Genomic DNA, 21,584 nt, shown 5'->3' with positions numbered 1-21,584 from the left:
CATGCTCCGAGGATGAAATCTGCCTGCCTGTCCCTTTAGTTCCCTACAAACAGCATTAAAATACAACCCAGCAAAGAGCTGCGCCTCTGACTTAGTTCTGGGAATGTCTTGTCAGGGTAATTCCAAACCGATCACGCTCCTCTAAGAAATAAAAGCATCTACAACTGAGGGCTAGGATTACAACTACACCCTTCAGTCTTTTAATCCACACGTTTTAAGTACTGTGACACACCAGGCAAACCCCTCCGAGCCAGCTCGGCGCAGGGCTCACGTGTAGTTCAATTAGTTCAATACTTGGGCAGGGGGGACCCCGACCGGAGCCCGGGGGGCTTTGGGGGCCGTCGGGCTCCTTGCGCCCCGCTTCACCGCCAACGCGGCGGCTCCCACTCCCGGGAAGGAGAAAAAATAAAATAAATAAAAAGAGAGAGAAGGGAGAAGCGTGGCCGAGGGGATGCACGGAGGGGACAGCGGCTGCCTTCACCGAGGCTCCTCAGCACCCCGGGGGCTGCGCCGTCCCACCTGGGGCTGCCGCCCCGCACCGAGTCCAGCCAGCCTCCCCTCGGTGCTGCCAGGATCAGGGACCCCCGCAGCCTCCCCGTCCTCCCCTATCCCGACCCCAAATTCCCCAAAGCCACCCCTCGGCGGAGCTTACGCGTGAGGATCATGGTCTCCCGCCCAGCCTCCGCGGGGCGCCGGCCTCCCTCGCTGCCTGCCTCCGCGGCGGCGGCTCGCAGCTGGCACCGCCACTGCCACCACCGCACTGCCACCGGCCACCACCACACTGCCACCACCGCACCGCCACCACCGCACCGCCACCGCCCCCGGCCGGCCCCCTTCGGCCGCCCCCGCCGCCGGGAGGACCCGCCCCGAGGCCCCCGTCCCGCCCCGGCCCCGGAGTGCCAACCCCACCTGGGGACGCTTTGAGGCCGCCAGCCACCGGGGTGGCCTTGAGGGGTGGCCAAAAATGCCTGCACAGCACCAAAACCTCACTTAAGACCTTGGAAAAAGACCAAAGCCTTCACTTTGGAAACCCACAAGGGTTTTCCCTATGTAGACTGCGGCATGACCATAGGCATGGCGTGCAGATAGGCACTGCTTGGCTGTCTTCATATCCCTGCACACACTCCCAAACCCTGTATGTTTATATTTACCCCCCCTGTATGTTTCCTGAAGATCATTCAAACGCTTATTCCTTGACTGATGCTCAGGGCTTGAAAACGGCACCGAGTCCGCACAGCGCGTTTTGAGCAGCCGCCAAATTGTCAGCGTGGAAAAGAGTACGGGGAGATTTTGGAAAGAGCTGGGGCCCATCAAAGATTACGATTGGTTCGTTTTCTTCCAAGACAGCCTCATATTTTAGACTCGCTGTTGTTATTTTAAGTTTCGGTTGTTGTTTCTGCGCTATGATCTGTCAGATATAGAGTATATATAGTGTGGTGCCTGAGCAGGCAATTTGCTGAAGAATAAACATCTCCCCTTCTATAGGCTGCAAACTGTGGCCAGTTGGCTATTACAGTGTTGTTTCTGGAAACCCCTACACAGCTCCAGGTCATTAATTTACTTTAATAGCCCAGAAGAGGACGGAGCTGTACTATACCTTCAAGCTTGGCTGTACACGTTACCCGCTTAATCAATTACCTCTTCATATCTCGACTCACTCCAGCTCTTTTTGGCATCGTCAGGTTTACCTGCATTTTTCAGTGCTTCTTGTAAGGCAGTAGGTTAGATGTTGACATGGTAGGTCAGACCCATAAAATGTGAATTCTTTACTCTAACACAGGAAGGCAGACACACGCTAAGACCCAGCTGCTGAACAGACAAGGTAATCCCAGCCTAATTGGCTTTCTGTCTGCATTGTCTCTACTTTTAGGCACTTGGTAGACTAGGAAGTGACAGAATAGTCATGACAAGAGATGGCAAAGGCTGGTTGCGAATTGTGTGGGATTTTTCATGGTCTGAATTCCAGAAAAAAAATAAATAAAAAAAATCTGTAACTCCAATAATCATTCTCAAAAGGAAGAAAAAAAGTAACAGAACAAAACCAAACTGTCCAAAAAAGTGGGAAAGCGTGCTGGTGGTGTTAAGGTGTTTCCATCACAGTGATAATGCTGGAACCAGAAGCCCACAGTATGTCAAGTTAATACCCTTGGTAAAAAGCAGGGTTTATTATTGTAAACACTGACTGCCTAGACCACTTCCTGGACCAAGCCTGCCTCTCTGTATAGGAAGGTTTTGTTCAGGACCTGCAGGAAGCTTTTGAAGAAGGAAGGAATGGACTTTTACTTTGTAAAATATATACATACATACATACATATATATATAGATAGATACATAAAATGGGAAGGGCCTGGAGGACTAGGCAGTGTGAAAGAGAACTGGAAACTGAAAACAGCTTGGAATGAGAGGAGGAGGCGTGCGTGGCAGTGAAGGAAAATACGAAGTGAGAGGGTTGTGTGATGGAGGCAAAACAAGAATTTGAAGCCGGAGAGTTTTTGTTTGATGATTCTGAATGGGGTGAGCGCAGAGATCGTGAAGACAGGGCAGATGTGGCGGAGACACAGAAGTTGGGAAGCTCTCAGTAGTTCAACCAAGGGTTATCAGTCTCACCTCCACAGCTTTGTAAAATAGCAAATGAATGATAATGATGATAAAATGCTTTGTGCTTTGGTTCAGCCCTCCTGTCCCGCTTGCAAAGCTAATCAGCTCCCACAGCAAAAGGGGAATCTCCATCCTCATTTGGTCTTTGTGGATGCTTACAGCAATGTCAGAGCCAGTGACTTCTGTGATGGAGCAGTCTGTCTGCTGGGATCATCGCTAAATAGATGCCGGAGGATTATCACTGACCTGGATTAGATGCTTGCTGGTAATCTGAAGGAGAAAGGCTTTGATTCTAGGTTGTTATCAACCCTTGAAGACATGCAGTCTCTCTGGCTTGCATTTTAACTCAGAATTCTATAGGGCTGCTTAAGCAGGCGTATTTTCAGAGCTGAAAAGCAAGGCACCAGTCTGGCATTAGCAGTAAAACGTGCTCCGAGAAGCATTCCACCTGAGGCAAGGGTGTTTAGCAGGCAACAACCACCCCAATCACTCATTCAGCTTTAAAGAGTGTTGTGAAATCAGCAGAGCTTTGGCCGTTAATATTTTTATTTCTTTAACTCTCTGACTATTCAACAAGCAGGCAGCTGCCTGACAGAGACATGGGATTTTATAAGCAGTCTGCCTAAGAGGATTGTTTCTCTGGAGCACTGTTATCCTTAATGCAATCAATGAGCTCTCGCTGGATGGTAAAGTAATTGTAAAGGCTTGCCCGACAGGCACAATTATTCACTTTAAAAGGTGAATTCTCCTTCTGTTGTAACTGCATAAGGGAGCGAATCGCAGGACAGCGTCTTGTAATAAGGGCTTGATTGTCCTCTCTTTTCCCTCCAAGGCCCGAATGCCTTAATAGTTAACTGTACCCTTGTCATCCTTTTGTGTCTGAACAGCGCAGTACACAGAGACATCCCGCTCACAATTAGTCAACTGACCTGCTCATACAAACGCAGGATTGTCAGACCCGTGATGGCCACTCTGCACACTGGTATTAATATCCTCTTCACAGCAGCATGATAGATTATAGGGCTGTTTCAGCTTGAGTTTCCAGGCCTCTGGCTCTGGGCTTGGACTCACTGTTGGTTGGGGTTTTTGTATGTAGCATTTCCCCAGTCCCAAGGACCTCCCTGTTCCAACCATTGTCAGGGAAATAATTAAGTTTGCATTTCTAGCACTTGACTTTACTGAAAAGTAATTATTTAAAGGAGTCTGTAATTGTTCGAGCCTCTCAACAAAGAGTGTTTGCACTATCACTTCTCAGAGATAAGCAGTATTACATGCTCCTGGCTTTCAGGGGAGGAAAGCTATTGTTTTACATACAAGAGAATCACAAAATAAAAGAAAGTATCTTTCCATGGCACTTTTTAACAAATTACACAGCAAAGTGCATACTGCATAAATATACGTGCTGCTCTGCTGCCTGTAACTGACAGGCTCTCTGTTTTAGAAATCTTCACCTAGAAATAACTACTTTTAGAAATATTCCCACCTCATCATGTATGGGGAGCTGTTACTTATGTTTGATCCCAGGAAAAACAAACAAACAAACAAAAACAAAAAACACTTTGGGTATTTTTTTCCTTTATTTTACAAGTAAATAATAATAATAAAGAAGTAGCCTTGCCTTAATCTTTCTGATGCATGTACCTGACTATTTTTAAAGGAGGGATCACTGTGCTCCATATTTCTGCCTGCTTTTAATGCCCTCAAACACCATGAGTTCAACAGTTCAGGCTGCAAATGAAATCAGCAGGTCCACGCTGTACTTGAGAAAGGCTCTGTTATATGGATGCACAAAAGGATAAGAAATAAAAATTACAGTGATGACGTAGTTTGACAAAGAGACATAATTTGATAATGTATAAATACAGATAAACTGAAAAATGAGGAGGAAAGAAAATAAATACTTTCACTTCCTTTCAAAAAGAGGGTCAGCTCCTTAGTGTACATGGAACACTGCAGGCTTACAGAAATGAGTAGAGATCTAGGATGTCTTTTCTATATTGTTTTTAAGACATTGTCACTGGTGATGATTTATTTTTTGAAGGTTGAAGAATTTTCTACTGTTTACGAGGTTGCCTTCCCTTCAGTTAAAGATACATTGATTAGCTTAAAAGTACAAACCCGTTAATTTGCTAATAAAGATAGCATTCATAATCAATCACTGATGAACTTGAAGTTATCAGGACTAAAACCTAAGGGCTGAAATCCCAATTTCAGGCCACCTCTGCATCTATGTGGTGGAAATGGTTGTGTCAGCAAGACCTAATGGGTGTGTAGGTCTGACACAATTGGTTAGAGAAAGCTGTAACAAATTTTTCACTCTGCCAAGGCACCAGCCTTAGGCCTATGATGTGGGAGCTGCCTTGGTGACCTTGTGGCTCTGTGACACCAGGAGTCATCTGTGACCCTTCCCTCTCCGCGTGTCAGTCGAATGGCAGAGACCATGCCTGGGTCCCCAGCCTGCTCCTCCTCTGTGCATACAAGTCACTCTGTGCAGTCAGCTGGGAGAGCGAGACAGTGCAAAGGGATACTTTTACTCAACATAAATATTAAATAATGATCAAAAGATGAATGGTTTGATGATGGAGACAGGTTATATACCTCAGCCTTGTGTTGCCTGAGACATGTTTATTTCAGACCAAAGCTCTTATTTTCACTCTTCATGTTCCTGTGACAGCAGCTATATCATTAATAAACTAACCAGCTCTCCCCTCTTCGTTTTTTAAGTAAACAGACTTTACCTTCCACCTTTAAAACCACTGGTGTCAAAGGCACTTCAATGGTAAGATGCATTTTTTTCTACCTCACTGTGTTCATGCATGACATCCAGTCTGATGAAGAAAAAAGGTCAGCTTTCACAGACAGGCAACAATACCCTCCACTAAAACAAGATGTGAGATGCAAATTGTCCACTAAGGCAAGTGAAAACTGAAAGACTGCTGCCTTAAATATGTCAAAACAGTGGTTAAAAAACGGTCTATGAAGCAGCTGTGTTGTTATAATGCATATGAGATGCTAGTCTTTTCAGCAGGGTCCCCTGAACAGATCATGTCAGCCACACAGTGCCCTGCTGGGGCTAAAAGGAGCAGAAGGAAAGAAAAAAAAAAAAAAAAAAAAAAAAAAAAAAAAAGTTTTCTTTTAGTTCATAGTATCTAAAAACATTATGAACAATTGAAAAATTCCTTTCAGAAACAATGTTTTTCTTACTTCCATCTTCCATCTTGTGTGATCCAAGGCTTTTTAGTTAAATGAACTCTATATTCATTAAACTTATTTCCTCTTGAGGAAATAGGCACATGCAACCACCTGGACCAGTTGACCCATTATGTGAAAGACTGCTGCTGTTTTAGCCTTGGGGAATCTCCAGGACTCAGGAAATAATTTTAAACCCATGACTCAATAAAGCACGATAACTATGGCAACTGGAACACATACACTGTGATGCCTAATTGCACCTCAGCGTTCATCAGGGGAGGTACTGGCTTGATACTATAGCCTGGAGAGTAGCTATTGTTAATGTAATGTGAAGCTACAGAGAAAGGAAGAGGGAAAACACATGTTAAGATGCCCGGTGAACAAAGTCAGGCCTGGTGTAAGTCAGGACAGATCGTAATCCTTCTCAGCCCTGTTTGTGACAGACCGCTGGACTGAGACTCAAAGCATCTGCAGTCTTGTCTCTTTTAACTTATTGGGCAACCTTGGTCTATCTGTTCCCTTTCTCATACCTCATTTTTCCCACAGATAAATTGGGAGCATAATACGTGCTTCTTTTGCAAAGCCCTTAAAATGTACAATGGAAAGCGCTGTACTGAGATTATTATGCTGATACTGTGCTTAATAAAAATGCTCTTGCAGATTGCCGGTTTGACTGCTTCTTTCATTGTCCGTGCCCATGTTCTTGCTTATTGTAACTGAAAAACAGCTTACAGCAGCAATTACCTTGCATTGTAGTGGGAGGTGAGGTAGATGCACACATGCAGACGGTTACTTAAGGGCACCTTAAGTAACTCTCTGGAGTGTCAACACCCATAATGATGTCTGAGGAAAGACGAGAGAAGTGGAGGGGGAAGCTAGCTGTCTTGCCAGTAAGAACAAACTGAGTTGGACAAGATTTATTAGGTGTATATTACCCAGATGAATGTGATCCTGACTTGAATGAGAGCCAGCAATAGCAAGGGGAGAGGGTCAGACAGAAAGAAGTGGCTGTTTGGCCTTCGTCAACAGACTGGAGACCTGGCGGGGATTAGGAAGAGTAACAGAATTGTTGGGGTGTTCATTCTTCACTCCAGAATTTAAGATTATAAATTCTAAATGGATGGCCAGTTCAGCTGAAAAAATGCTTATTCCTCCTTCTCCATGCCACATTTCTCTTTCTATGCCAGTGTGTTACAGAGTGAGAGTACGGTACCATTTGTGAACACGATATGATGCACAGAAGTGACTGACAGGTTAATAGGAGCTTGCATGTTTTAAAAACAAAGATGCATATTCTGTTACACGACCACAAGAAAAAGAAACATGCAAAGCGGTTGGTTTGCTTTAATATTTCAGCACTGTCACCTCATGACAAGCTACCTCTTTTAGCTCGCTTTTTTCTGAGGTTTTAGTTTTGCCTTGATATCATTTTACAAAGAGACATGGTAAATGAGTTTGCTCCTGAGAGAGCAAATCTGTTCTATCTAACCCTAGTCCAGAGTAGTTTTTAAATATCTAAAGTCTGAGTTAGGGGGGGGCGAAAAATCTCGAGAGCATCCTCTCATATTCTGAAATGCCACTTTTTTCATCAGACTTCAAAATGTAAACACAAGCAGTAGTGACTGGAGAATACTTTTCTTCTTTGTCTAGTACACCTGACAAATTGAGCTCCCCTGACTGTTTTTTAAATGTTACAATAGTTGGTTCAATAAAGCAGCAGAGCAAACCCTTCACTCACTTTCTATTATTTTAAACCCAAACTGCAATGAAGCAAATTCTCTGGTGGTGTAGATGAACATTTCAGAAGCCTGTATTTGGACAATAATTTGCAAGAACCAAGAATCTGACCTTGTAACTCTGTAAAACAAAATTAATTCCAGAATATTGCAGATTTGGCTTCCAGATAATAGGCTTACTCATACTATAGCCAACTGTTCACAATTTTATCTAACACCATTAATATATCTACAAAGGCACCCTGAAGGAACCCCTTCTCCCTCCACCACCACCAAGTGTCTAGCTGTCTTGCAAATGTGATGTGGTCTGTGGGGATCTGACAAATTGCATACAGAGAACAGACACAGCCCTGATGTTTTTCAAACCTTTATGCCATTGGATTCTTTGAATCTTTTGTTTCTGACAGTTTTACTGAAGAATTAACAACATACATGATACATAGCATGAAACATAGTGGGTGAGTTCTGGTCAGCATTTAATCGATAATAGAACCTAATTATTTTTTCATGGGCCCCAGCTATATGTATGAACAGCACTATTTATAGGATGTGGTGCCAACATGAGTATGGCTGTTTTCTGGTCTCGTACTTCTAAAATGAGAAGGATCTCTTCTGAGAAAAGTAACACAGGAAAGGAAGACATCTGATTCAGCTAACCTGCTTTTTGTTTGATCACAGCTTCAGAGAGTTCAGGGCAGCTGGGGGCATACCTGTGCTAGGATCAATGGGGCAAGTGATTAACAGTGATAGAGCATTCTGCACCTTTCATGCTCAAACCAGGACTTTCTCTCCTTTGAAACAAGAGCCTTTGCATCACTCAGTAGAATTATGTTTCTTGTGAGCAGCATTAGAGTACAGAAATAGTGTCTATTTTCTTTGCTGAGGAATCTTTATTTTTTCCAGATACAGAAGGTCTATTAAACCTCAAGATTAACAGTGCTTCTGGCATCTGATTTTTAGTCAGGAAGTATAAACAATGACTTGAAAGGTGTATATGCAGAACTTTCCATCTGATTTACCCATAGCTCGTTAGAATCTGTCATGCATGTCATATTGACCTTACAAACTTAATTACCTGAGCTCTAAGAAACCACACGCTTGCCTCTCAGCTCCATAATGTAAATCAGTGACAGCACTAAGAAAAAGCTCCCCAAGATAACAATAAACATTCTGAAACATCCTGAAAACTGAAGGTTAGAATATGGAATTTCTCAGCTGATGAATAGGATTCTTTAGAAACTGCTTGGAAATAAAAGCCATAACCCACTTTGCTTAAGGTACATGTAACATTTGGATACTGTGAATCCCACGTGTCAAAAACAATAGAAGCCAAGTATCCCAAATCATAGTCTATACCTTGAAAATAAGACGTTTTAAACACACATTTTTCAAACTTTCTGTTTTTATATGAAAGACATGAATTTTATGTTATTGCCAATATATAAAAACTCAGTCAAACCTCCAGTCTGCTGTTCAGCGCTATATTGGAGAGCTATCTGAAGAGTTCAGTTGCTTATCTGCTATTGCTATTTCTATTGCTTTTCAGGAAGTTGACTGACTTCATCATGAGATTTGGGAAACTTCCTGCCTAGTGTGCAGAATGAGAACAAGGATAATTCATCTGCAGCTTTACTTCTGAAGTAGCAAGATATTGCCCACCAGGGCAGGCTTCTAGCTAACCTAGGATCCTAGGGTGCTCAATCTGTTTCCAAAGGGCAGCGTGGCTTCCAGCTGTTTGTTCTGCTAATACCTTTTTCCCCTAAGCCATGTAAAGAGCTGAGCACCTGAAATAATAAGAGCTTCTCATCTTTATGCCTGTAGCACCTGTGCTGGGTATTTCTTTCCCAGTTTCTTCATGTCTTCCATTTATTTTCCTTCTCTTTCTCTCTTTGTCTTCTTTCACTCCTCATAGCTGGCTGTTACTATAGCAATTACAGAAGGTGGAAGAACCCTCCTTAGTTCTTTTCCTCATCTCCTCTTCCTTTTCCCAAGCAAGAGAAGAGCAGGTGAACCATTAGATCCAGGGCTGTTGAAGATGTTCCCTGAAGAAGGAAAAGGGAAAGGCACACAAGCCAAAAGAAGAATATAGGTAATGCCTAGGAACAACTGGGAAACTAGAACTCAAAAGGGAAATGTAAGAAAAGGCTGAGAGACATGAGGTCACTGGTAGATTAAGTGAACTTGTCTGCAATTGTACAGCTAATGCAAATCTAACATTTAATTTAATTGTTCCATGGAGCCAGTTGATAGCCAATGCTTGGAACCTTCTGATAGGAGCAGATGTAGTAAAAGAAACAGGAAGGAGAATGGTCTGCAAGCATCTTGTTGAATGTTTGCTAGAATTACTCTATAAAGCAATTGTTTTTTTAGTAGAAATTGTGACAGAGCACATAGAGCATAATGCTAAGACATTTGAGAGCTACCTGCTATTTTATAGCTACTCTATAACAAAAATCCACAACATAATGGAAAGCTCAGAAAATAAGATGGGCTGGTTTACTTGTCTTGAAATAGTATTTCTCATCTTGCATGATCTTTTTTTTTTTCTTGATTAGAAGGGCTTTGCTTATTTTAGGATAAAAAGGAATTTAAACCTTGTTCCTACAAAATCATGTATGCAACTCTTTTGGAGTTGAAGGGTATATAGAAATTTGAGTACAAAAATGCTACAGGATCATGGCCTTATTTTTTTTTCATGATAGATTTTCAAGCTCTTTCACAGACTATTTTTGTGATCTCAACCACACTTCATTTGAAATTCTTATACTCCTATTAACAGCAGCTTCCCAAGAATGAAAAGCTGATGCTTTATCCTCTGGCCACTTGTACCTACTATTTCTGATCTGGCTGATAATGCCAGAAATCAAAGTACAGATTCTCAGAACAGCAAGGCTTTTCATAATGGTCTCTCTGCATGAAAAGTCCATGTGTCAGCTAAGAAAATGAATTTCTAATAATACTTGGCACTGAATGAGTGGCTTGTCTCAAATGAGTTCACCAATCACTGTTTATCTGATCTTTGTAACACTGAAATAGGTTTAACCTATTTGAATTATCTTTGCCTTAGCCATCCTCATATCAAGAAGCTTATACTGGACATGATAACCCCAAAATCAACAGAGGAATTCTTCTTTTTAATTAAAGGAATAAAAACACACTAGTGATATTGGCACTGGTGTGCTTAATAGTGCTTCTTTGTTGGACAGTGAACAAAACTTTCTGTGCCTGTTGAAAATTCTGGAAATTTTGTTCTAATGAAAGTATTTATTTATTTATTTATTTATTAGTCGGGCAAATATTAGGCAACTTTCTCTTTGCACAAGTTTAGTGTATTTTTGTAAAGATGTTACATATAAGTGTCCTTTCCATTCAAAACTTACTTACTTGGTATCATTTTCAGAACATACTACTATGCAAACTCTATGTGATGCTACAAATTTGGTGTGAACATGGCTCTGCAGTTTGCAGTATTAACAAATATCTGGCTCTCAGTCAGATTTCTTTGTAGTAGTAAGACATAGACTGTAAAGAATCAAATATAGACAAGAAAACTGATTTAGAAATGAATTCCTCTATTTTGCTTTAGATTTGAAGTAGTAATCTTAAAAAATAAAAGTGTGCATTAAAAGGCTCATTAGTTTTCCTTGGTTCATACAGCAGCAATTTTAAAAGCATTCCTTCACAGGCTAAAGATGAATCAAAGTTCTCTGATTGCCGTAAAATTGTGTGCCTCTACTGTCATAGTTTGTTCTGGACCATTTCCAGCGCATTGTGACTATGGGAGCTAGAAAGGAAAACTCAAGAGGGTATTTTTAATCACTTTTACCTCTATTAACAATGTGATGCTATTTCCATTGTTCCTGTTATAAAAATAAGTAGCTGACATGTTCCCCAGAATTGATTATTGTGTTTCAGTCAACAGATCAGCCAGCAAGACATTGCAGCCTATCAGGAAAGGGAGTGGAAAGGAGCAGACAGAGAAACCTCAAAGGAAAGGACAAGACACTGTGTCTTTTGTCCTTTGTTCCAAGATGGAAATAAACTGTCTCCACTTTTGATAAGCCTGTCTTTTGATCTTTGCTTGCAATAATTACGGTTAGACACTAAGTTATTTTATGAACTCTTTTAGGTTTACGTCCTTCTAATTTAATGAGTTGTTTTCTACAAGCAACCACGTTAATTAACTGTTTTATAATGTATTTTTATTTATGGAGATTCTACCTAATATGCAAATGAACTAAATATTGGCAGACTTGGAGATGATGAGAAGTATTTCCTGCAGATTTAATTTTGCTTCACTTTACAAATATGTGAATACATAAAAATAAAGACATATGGAAATATATGAAGATCTCTATACCTATCTATCTTCTGCCTGTCTGTCTCATACAAATATATCAAGATCTATATATCTAAAATTTGGGGAGGTGGGTCAATTTATGTATACCAATCACACCGCCCACCTATATACCTCAGATTGCTTGAAAAATCTGTCCCCTACATAAGGCTATAGATTTGTGCCCCCTCTCATGAGTATATAGGTAAATATAATGTCAGGTACCTTTGGCTGCAGAGGGGAGCAGACTAACAAGTCTAGTTCATGCTAGAAGACAAATTAGATCCAGTCACTAAAGGACATAATGGGAAAAAAGAATTTGGGCTTCAGCTGGAGTATGTGAGAAGCAGAATCCACAGTGTTAGCTGCTTCTGGTGCAAGCATAAGAAGGAATTCAGATATAAGCTTAAAATGGGTTTTTCATTGTTTGCAAAGCCAGATTTTGTTCCAGTCAAAACAAACAAACAAAAATCTCCAAGTGAAGGTAAATAAAATTAATTGCAGTGATCTAAGAAGCTAAAAACATCGTAAATCTAGTCTTTTTTCACACATATGATGAAGAGCCAGCATACTACAGACTAAAATAAATGTAATGTCCAAAGAATGCAGACAGACAATGTGTTTATGTATAAACATATCTGTCATATATAGTACACTGTACTTTCAAAAAATATATCCAAAATTAACGAGTGTATGTATAGTTTTATATCACTGTTAACTGATAGATTTTAAGGATCATTGCAATCATCTAATTCAAATTCAAATTCTAATTCAAATTCTATGATTCTCTTAGAATCAAGACCTAGTCTTTTGATCCTTTCATGCCTTTGTCTTCCAGCTCAGGTTTAAGATCATGATCAAGCTGGCATTGTAATAAGAATTACATGATGCAAAGCTACAATATACCTCCAAATGTCAAGGCCAAGAAGATTACCTATGCTTCCCTGAGACATATCTTTGTAACAGTGTACAGTTTTGTGCCTGCAGATTTAAAAAATGTCAATTTTAGCAACTCCCTGCAGCATGTAGATCCATAATCATTTATTGGAAAATATATTTTTCTTAAGTGATCTAAATTGCTGAATCTTTGTATCTCCAGTGGAGTATTCTCTGCCCTTATCAGCTGAATAAGTGATGCAGTCTAAACAAAGGGTAATAATGTTCAACTGGAATTCCAGGAAAGGAAGCTTAATGCGAACTTCCTGATTTAATCTTACAAAAATAGAAAGGTTGATAGGATAAATGAATCATTCAGAAGAGCAGATTTTGCTTCAGTTAATTAAAACAGACCATAAAAATGTCAAAGTAACCCTTTGTAACATTTAACTCCAAAAGACACAAGACTACTTAGAGTATCATTTTCATGCATAAGATTGAGAAGAATCTGTTTAGAGAAACAACTCAATTTTCTGAAAACTTATAAGAAGTTTCTTCTAATTTTCTATCCTGGAAATAATGTTGACAGCTACATGCACATTTCTCATGCGATTTCCTGGATCTTCTGCTTTTGGTGGACCAGGAAAAGACTCTTTTCAGAAGTAAATTTGGAACTTCTGCTCCTGGAAGATATCAGCAAATTAGAGATGCATGGAAATTAAAGAAAAACAAAACAAATGAACTATTTTGAGCCCTAAGAAAAGGTTTTGGTTGGTTCAATTTCAGTTCACTTTGACTTCCTAGAAAGGGATAATCACTCAAATGTGGCATAAACCCACAAAGAAAGTGGAAGGACCACTTTTTGGACAAGATACCTGGTAAGTTGCTAGGAAATGAGCAAGAGAGATGGTTCTGCACCACTGGGAGAATGGAAAGGATAATGCCATAGGTCTCTTCCATCTCTAACTTCAGCAAATTCGTCACCCATCAACACTTTTAAATATAGGCAATATGAAAAGTGTCTAAATGCAAGCCAGGCAAGTGACACACCCTGATTATAACCTTCTTCTTTCCCCCTACCAAGCCAGTAGGAAAGTGTGTTAAAATGTGCATGTAGTACCATAACCCTCATAGCAAGAGCAAGCAGGATATCCTTGGGGCTGCCAGAGGCCATCCATATCAGAGGAACTGCTATGCATTTCCCAAGGGTCTGGCATAGGCTTATGCTCCACCCGTCAGCTATCATTGCCTTGGGTGGAATATATTTTTTCCACACTTGGACGTGGACATCTCATCTTGCTAGAAACAGCTTTTTTTTTTTTTTTTTTTTTTTTTAACCTCAGGCTTTTGGTTGTTTGGTTGGTTTGTACCAGTTCTTATTATCTTCCAATTCGTTACTTTTTAAATTTTGTTTCTGGGGTTGCAGGTTTTGCAGCCCTTCTTTACTAACATATGAATTTGCTAGGAATGGGAGATCAGATAATGGCTTGAGGATAGGGCTGCTGTGTGCTTTTATGGTTGAACCAGGTGCTAGCAGAAGAAAACAAGAGGCAGATCTGGTGAAACGTCACATCTGTGCACATAAAAGACCTTATGAAACTGGCTAAGGGTGGTTATAGATGACTGACAGCATCTACAGTTGGAAGATGAACAGCTCCAAGTTAATATTGAATTCTATTTTATTAACTAGCATTGATCTCTATTTTACTGATTCCTGATCCCATGGATGACTCAAAGACAAAATTAACCAAGCTCATTTGCTCATTTAAACCCTTTGATTTTTCAAGATGGCAAGAGGTGAAGAATAATGTGGGGAAGAAGGAAGAGGTGAAAGAGTGGAACAAAGGAATTCTAAACCACATGGACGATCTTCTCTGGGTTAGAGACTCATTCTGTACTGAAAGTGAGAAATTATCTCCCACTACAGATTTAAAAGGGGATCCTGAATAACACTGGGAATTAGGTCAGTATTTTGTGCAAGTGAAGGTAGGAAATAGATATCATCAAAAGCAAGGTCACACTGATCAGCAAACAATGCAATCTCATCACTCCCTGTTGTGCCTGAAACATCAGACAGCTGTGAGTGATGAGGCACCCATCTGTGATGAGCTAAGGATGGGATGCAAGCCTTCAAGTCAAAATGAAATTGCCTACTTTTGACCAAAATGTTCTTTATGGGCGGGTGTGCTTTGATTGCCAACTATCTGTTTTGCTTTGGCACTTGAAATTAGTCTTGGATACCTCCCTTTGGAGGTTTAGCTGCAATTACAGATATGTTGCAGAAGATTCTTCCATTTCACAGAAAAAAATGATGAGAAATAGAAAGAACGTGTTCATCATCTGCCAGACTTGCAAGTTATATTTTTTCCTACATACTTAGTAGTTTGGGTAATTATTTTCTTAATGAGGAGACTTGTCAAAACACATTATGGTGACTGATTTCACATCACCACTGTTTTTCCCAGCAGTTTCTGATTACTGATTATATGATATAGGAAAGCATTCATTTTTAATTACTGCCAGTAATTTCTTAGAGATCATTAACCACCAAACTGCTATAATCTACCTAAGTATTTTACAGCTTTCCTTGGTAAAAGAAAAATAAAATAAAAATTAAAAAAATCCAGTTTGGTTTATAGCTATAGCTTGAGATTGGAAAATAGAGTAGTTCTGTATTTGAGTGTAAATTATGAATTTACAAAAGACAATGAAAAACACTATTTCTATCAGCACTATTACTGAGTCTACAAAAGTACTATCACAGAGCCTACAAAACTGTATGAAGAAACACACTTATCTGCATTACTGTGATACCTTTCAGCTGAGGTTTGCAAAGCATGCTGCAAACAATATATTTAGTCTCCCAGTCGTTTTAATGCATAAGCTTTCACTTTATGGTTAAAGAAACTGAAACACATGGAGGTGATAGGCATTTCCATGTAGGCATTTCCACAGCTACATTCTGAACTGGCTGAGAAAACTGTGAACAAAACCTGGAAGTCTTTCCCCCCTTTTTAGGGGTTTACCCTTAGGAACCACTCACAGTGCCCTACAAGTCTCCCGGACACAGCTGGCTTATGCCTTGTTTTTGCTCAATTGTCACAGGAGTAAAAAGATCAAAAAGTCCTGGCACAAGACCCAAGATTGATGGAAGGTCCTGGGCAGTCATCAGACTTGTACCACACTTCCAGGGACACACAGGCCCAGAAAAAGGAGCATATTCCTTGTCTTGGAGAGGAGAGCTCACTTGAGTTACTGAACATTGCTCCTAACAAAAGTCAGTGTTTTGAGGGTGCCCTTAAATGTACTGGTTATTTCTAGGATGCCATGAAAGATTTTAAGTTCTGGGTTGTTTCGGAGAGGAAGGCAAATACAGATTGCGTTTGATGTATAGACTTGCCATTGGTGTATGGTATGTGTTCAGGTATGCATCCCATGTGGTTTACTTTTACCTTATCACTTGTCACCTTATTCATAGTCTTCTTGTCTAGGAATAACTTTTGTGGTTATGTTAGTTAAAGTTCTTGATGAAAGACATAATCTTGCCAGCATAGCTATACCATTCTGTACCACTTTACCAAAGTAAAGTATTGAAGGATATGTATTTCTTTGTCATTTTAATACTACAGTTATCTGCAGCTTGCATTCACAGCTAACAGATGTTTTGTTCCTTGTGTCCAACATTATGCAATAAGACAGTGAGTCCCCAGAACTCCCTGTCAGGAACACAAAGTACTCCAAGACAGATCACTTTCATATTTTCTGGCATTCAGTGATGGGTAAACCTCCAAATGCTTTGGAGGTCCATGTAGATTAAGCTAAATATCCAGAACTCAGATTCCTAGAGCTCAGTTTTCTCAGACAACAAAATGAGGCTAGTTATCTATTTGGAGTAGTGGTACCAGGAAGAGAAATGAGAGAGAAAAAAAGTTTTTTATATTTTCTAGAACTCTCCTGGTTCAGTTTGAAATCAACAGAAAATTTCCCTTCTTTTTCCTGTTCCCCTTTTCCCTTCTCCACTTAGTTTTTCACCTTCTGTATTTGCTGCTGTTTACAAATTTAGGCTGGAGTTTTGTCTCAGCAACTTCCACATAACTGCTTTGACTGCAGCTGAAAGAGCTGCATCTTTCATTTACACCTGCATAAGTAGTCTGACGCCAAAGATTTCTTCGACAATAAAATAAGGATTGTCTAAGATATACAGATTTCAAATCTTCCCTGATGATAATATTTCTTGGGAGGAAAATTAAACAGAAGGGACTTCATTTGGGGTCTGGTTGAAGAACTCTTTAAAGTTACAAAAAACTTCCTTTGCTCATTCACTCATGCCAACTGGGAGAAACAGAGGCTGCAAAAGTAGATTTATTTTTTTAGTAACAACATCAGAGGTATCAAATATTAGGAAAATGGGAATTGTTCCATTTTGCAAGCATGGGACAGCCAAACAATTTCATCTGTTTTGACTGATTTTATCTCCTTCACACAGACAGATAGTGCACCATCTTTAATGACTAAGCGGAGATAAACTGGTTCTTCATCACAGGTTTATGAATGTATAGTTGACATTTTGATGCTCACAAAAAAATCCTTACTGAGGTAATTACATCTGAAATGCTGCATAGCCTTTTTTTTTTTTTCTTCTCCTAATGGAACATAATTAAACATTATAAAATGACTATTTCCTCATAATTTTGCAATAATAACATTTAAAAGTCTGTGTCATTTGCTTTTTGCAGCTGTTATTTTGCTCAAGGAGTCAGTGTATGACTTGATTTTTCTGTAAAGTTTCCAGGGAGAACCACTTTTACTTCCTTTAGCCCTACAGTATTTGTCAGGGCCAGTCTCATGTGAATAAATCAGCAAAGAAATTGCAGAAATTTAAGTGAAGTTGCAAATAATTATTTTTTTTTTCTTGGAACTGAACTGTTAAAAACCATCAATGGCCATGGAGTAACAAAAGAAACCAGTGGTCTAATACAGTGCTGAAACATAAATGCAGCACTCAGAGCAAATACTGCAGAAACCCTATAGGGTGTAAGAAAGGGCAAAGGCGTGATGGAAGCAGCAGAAGGAATTGTAGATGAATGCTTGAAGGACATTAGGAAGCATGCTGAAAGCATTTCCTGTAGCACAAGCAGAGGAAGAGGCTTCCAATTGCAGTTGCACTGACTGTGGGGACTGTGTGCGAGGGTCAGCCATGAGAACAGTCACGCACGTTGCCTGCACAGCGCTTTCTGGGGGCAGGCACCTGCACTAAGCACGTGCAGGAGGCACTCAGAAGAAAAAGCCACGGGGGAGGTTACAAGTGTTGTTCGTTTTCCCCTGTCATTGCTAAGTGTACTGTAAACATGTGCAACATAAGGGCAGACAGAGCAGAGTTTCTTTGCTAACCCTTTGCTAACCCTCTTTACCTTCAAATTCTGTAGGGAATAAGCAGGTCTGCCTCCATTGCCTCTATGATCTACCATGGACTTCAGATCCTGACTTTTAATTTGCTTCGAGCTCAAACTCTTTCACCTCCAGGCCCTGCCTACCAACCAAATTTGCTTTCTAATCCATCTCCATCGAGTTTTCCAGCCCAAGTGCTGGAAAAATCTTCTCTCTTTCTGGACTTCTCCCCTGCCAAAGGTAGAATGACGTATTTGTACTCTGTCTTGTTTTCCAAGCAGGTTTTGTTGACACCATGCAATTCCCACTGAGCCCATGGGGCAGCCTGTATCATTGCACGGGTTCCTTTGACCCATGCAAGGTCTGGGTACTGTGGCAGCCAGAAGACTTGCAGAGGAAGAAAGGAGAGATGTTGCTCAGCGGACTGATTTACGGAGCCTGGACTTATGATCTTGGACTCGTACCTCCCAGCCTTCGCTCTCCACCCTCCCAAAACTTGGCTTGTAGGAGGAATGCCTTTCTCCCTTACCGTGTATGTGCTCAGGGTTGTATATCTGAAGCCATGCAATTTCCATGAAGTCATTTCATGGAACCTAGCTAAATACTTTGATCAAATGTTGCCTCCTGCTTAAGAAGAGAACAGAATTAAGAACTCTCTCCTGGGACTGGTGCACAGCTGGGCTTGTGTGGGAGCTGATACATGAAAATCAATGCAACTATGTCTGTTCTCCAATTAGGTTTAGCAGCATAAGGCATATACATAACAGAGTTGGAAAAAGAAGAGTGAAGAAAGTACGTGCTGTGGTTATTCTGCTGTTCAGAGTAACACTCGGGGTTACTCTGCCCCTGATCTATCTATTCCACTCAACTCCTAAATTCAATTCAAATTAAAAGGGAGATTTTTTTAAGCGCTGGGAAAGGCCATTGAACCCTTGTCACAAGTCAGGAAATGGCCAGAAGTTAGGAACTGAATTGGCAACAGAGCAGGGAAAGAGAAGAAATCTCCTGCAGCCAGTTTTGTTTGCTGAATCACACTGATGTGGGCTCCTGGTGGCTACAGCAAAATGCACGTGGGCTTACTAATTATTGTAATTTATCCTAATAAAGTCCAGAATTAAGGGATTTAGTTGTACTCCTTTTATGTCCCATTGGTTTTGGAGAGGATCCAGCTCATACTGTTTTTACTTGTCTCAAAAAGAGAGAAATGAATGCAATTGCTAATAGAAAAGGTTGACCTTATTATTACTCTGTAGCTTATGCTCAGTTTTACTGTTTTATAAGACCAAACAGAAACATTTAGCAGGAACAGACAAACGAACAAAGAATTTATTTTTCTGGGATACAGACCCCAGAAGGCAAACAAGGAAACTGTTTTAATGAATAACTTAGATGGGAAGTACTTCAGCACATATCCCTTTTCCACAGCTCTGCTTTCTTATCTTATGAAACAGACAGATACTGGAAAAAGTGGAATGAAAACGAGTTTCTTAAGAGCTGTGCCAGCCTCTTCCTTGCTGATATATTGGTAAGTGCTCCAGAGGAAGCAGAGCCCAATTCTAGTTTTACATCCAAATTATTGCAGAAAAGCCAAGGGCTCTCTCCTTTTATGCAATGGGAAAAAGAAGTAGGCCGTGAATATTTTCCTGACAAGCTTTAGCCATGAACAGTTATAAATTAGAGAAGCTGAAAACAGTACATTTGCAAATGCACATACAAGTTGTCAATATACCCTCTGGAAAATCTGCTGCGGATGGCTGATAGTCTTACAATATTAATAAATCTGGGGTTATTATTTCACTGTGTTTAGGTCACTTTTGGATGCAACATACAGAAGAGGCAAACACTGGCCATATTATATTAAGAAATGAACTTTCCATATGTTGGAAATAGCGTCATGAAAAGAAACTGCCCAGAGAAAGAAAACTTGGTATTTATGAGAGGGAGTACTTAGTACATCACCAGCGATCCCACCCAGTTCAGATTCTCAGACTCTGCCTGTTACCATGCTGCCTGATCTCAAAAAGGAGAGGGATGTTATTTCTCTTGAAGAAATAAAAAATAGAAATAGTTAGCCCATCCATCAACTAAAACCAAGACAAGTGTTTCGTTCTCACTGTTGAAATGGGATATTATTATTCCCGTGGGGATTAATAAGCCTAGCTGGAGGAGTCTGGCCCTTTGGGAGGTCAGTGGAGGAATGCTTATGATTAATGTTTTGGTCCATGGTCTATCTCTATGCTAAGCTAATAAAGCTACGTCGCCTTTTACTCTCCCTTATTAACACAACATTAAACTTCTACTAACATTGATGTTGGAGATTGCCCTTGGCTCCATGAAGTAAAATAATACTTTGTGGAAAAGATTTTACTGTACAAATAAGCAGATTTAACATCCCAGTTTGTTCCCAGCTCTCAGATGTCAGCATTGCCTGTAATTAGCTGTGAGCTGGAATGTGTGTTGCCATGCAATAACCACACCAAGCATCTTCCTTCACATCTTGATTTCCCATTTCAAATATCCCTGTAAAGTTTAGAAAATGAGTTGAGGAAGAAAAAGGAAGCAAAAGAGAGGAGAGTCAGAATCAGCACTTAAGACTAACCTAACATAGAATCAGCCTGTTAAATAAATACATTTTTCAATTTATGTGGCTTTACAAAAAAATATAAAACTTTGTAGGAAAGCATTGCTTAAACAAATAGATGCCTTGAAGAAAATAATCACAGCTATTCAGCAAATAAAAATGTATTTCAAAGGACAGTTTCCACTATGATGTTTAAAACTCTCAAAAAGAATGACACGAGATTACAGTGACATATTTGCAGAAGCTTTTTTTATTTTATAATCAAGATTAGGGCTCTGTGAAAGATGAATGCCCACAAGCTCCACACAAAGTCCTGCTTTCTCACCTGAAGATATGGGAGGGCTACGTAAGCCTTCCCAGAAAACCCAGTCCTAACCAGTCACTGTCACGAAGCTGCCAGAAACAGGCTCTGCTATTCAAAGCAAATGTAGTTTTTAGGCTGCTGTCATTCTACTGACTTTCACCGAGGTGCTCCATATTCACAGTGATCCTTAGGAGCAAATCCAGCCTCCCTCCAACATTTTATGCTGGCAACAAAAATGTCAGCCACTGCTATCAGTAAACATGAGAGCTGCTGGTTAAAGTCCCAGTTTTATTCTGCTACTGGCCACAAAATAAATGCATTTGTTGCTTACAGAGAAATGTAAACCTTGTGTTGTGGGCTTTCATTGCTTTCTGACTGTATTTTCCAAATGGCAGAAATATATTCCATGAACTTCAACTAGTCCAGGAGTGGCTCTGTGGTTTCCACATGACTTCTGTGTGCCACTGGAAGTGCTCATTTAACCTTTGAGGTTTTAATTGCTATGACGCTGGATATCCCAAACTCTTGCACTTCTGTTAGATGCAACTACTGCTGAATAAAATAATTAAGGCA

The 21,584-nt window shown here is 40.3% G+C and overlaps 1 protein-coding gene across 3 annotated transcripts in view; it reads right to left on the bottom strand.

Annotated features, from left to right (window-relative positions):
- Positions 1 to 21,584, bottom strand: part of DLC1 (DLC1 Rho GTPase activating protein) — a 224,264-nt gene that overhangs the window by 37,095 nt on the left and 165,585 nt on the right. Inside the window, exon 1 of one of the 3 annotated variants that reach the window (XM_082759728.1) lies at positions 653 to 765. The exons of the other annotated variants lie outside the window; for them this stretch is intronic. Within the exon in view, the coding sequence (XP_082615854.1) occupies positions 653 to 665 (13 nt within the window). The 5' untranslated portion in view covers positions 666 to 765. Of the gene's footprint in view, positions 1 to 652; positions 766 to 21,584 lie in introns of those variants that run through there. 3 annotated transcript variants of the gene reach the window in all.

Source organism: Aythya marila (assembly GCF_965140915.1).
Source record: "Aythya marila genome assembly, chromosome: 4".
Taxonomy (NCBI): domain Eukaryota; kingdom Metazoa; phylum Chordata; class Aves; order Anseriformes; family Anatidae; genus Aythya; species Aythya marila.
This window is presented reverse-complemented; position numbering and strand designations above follow the sequence as displayed.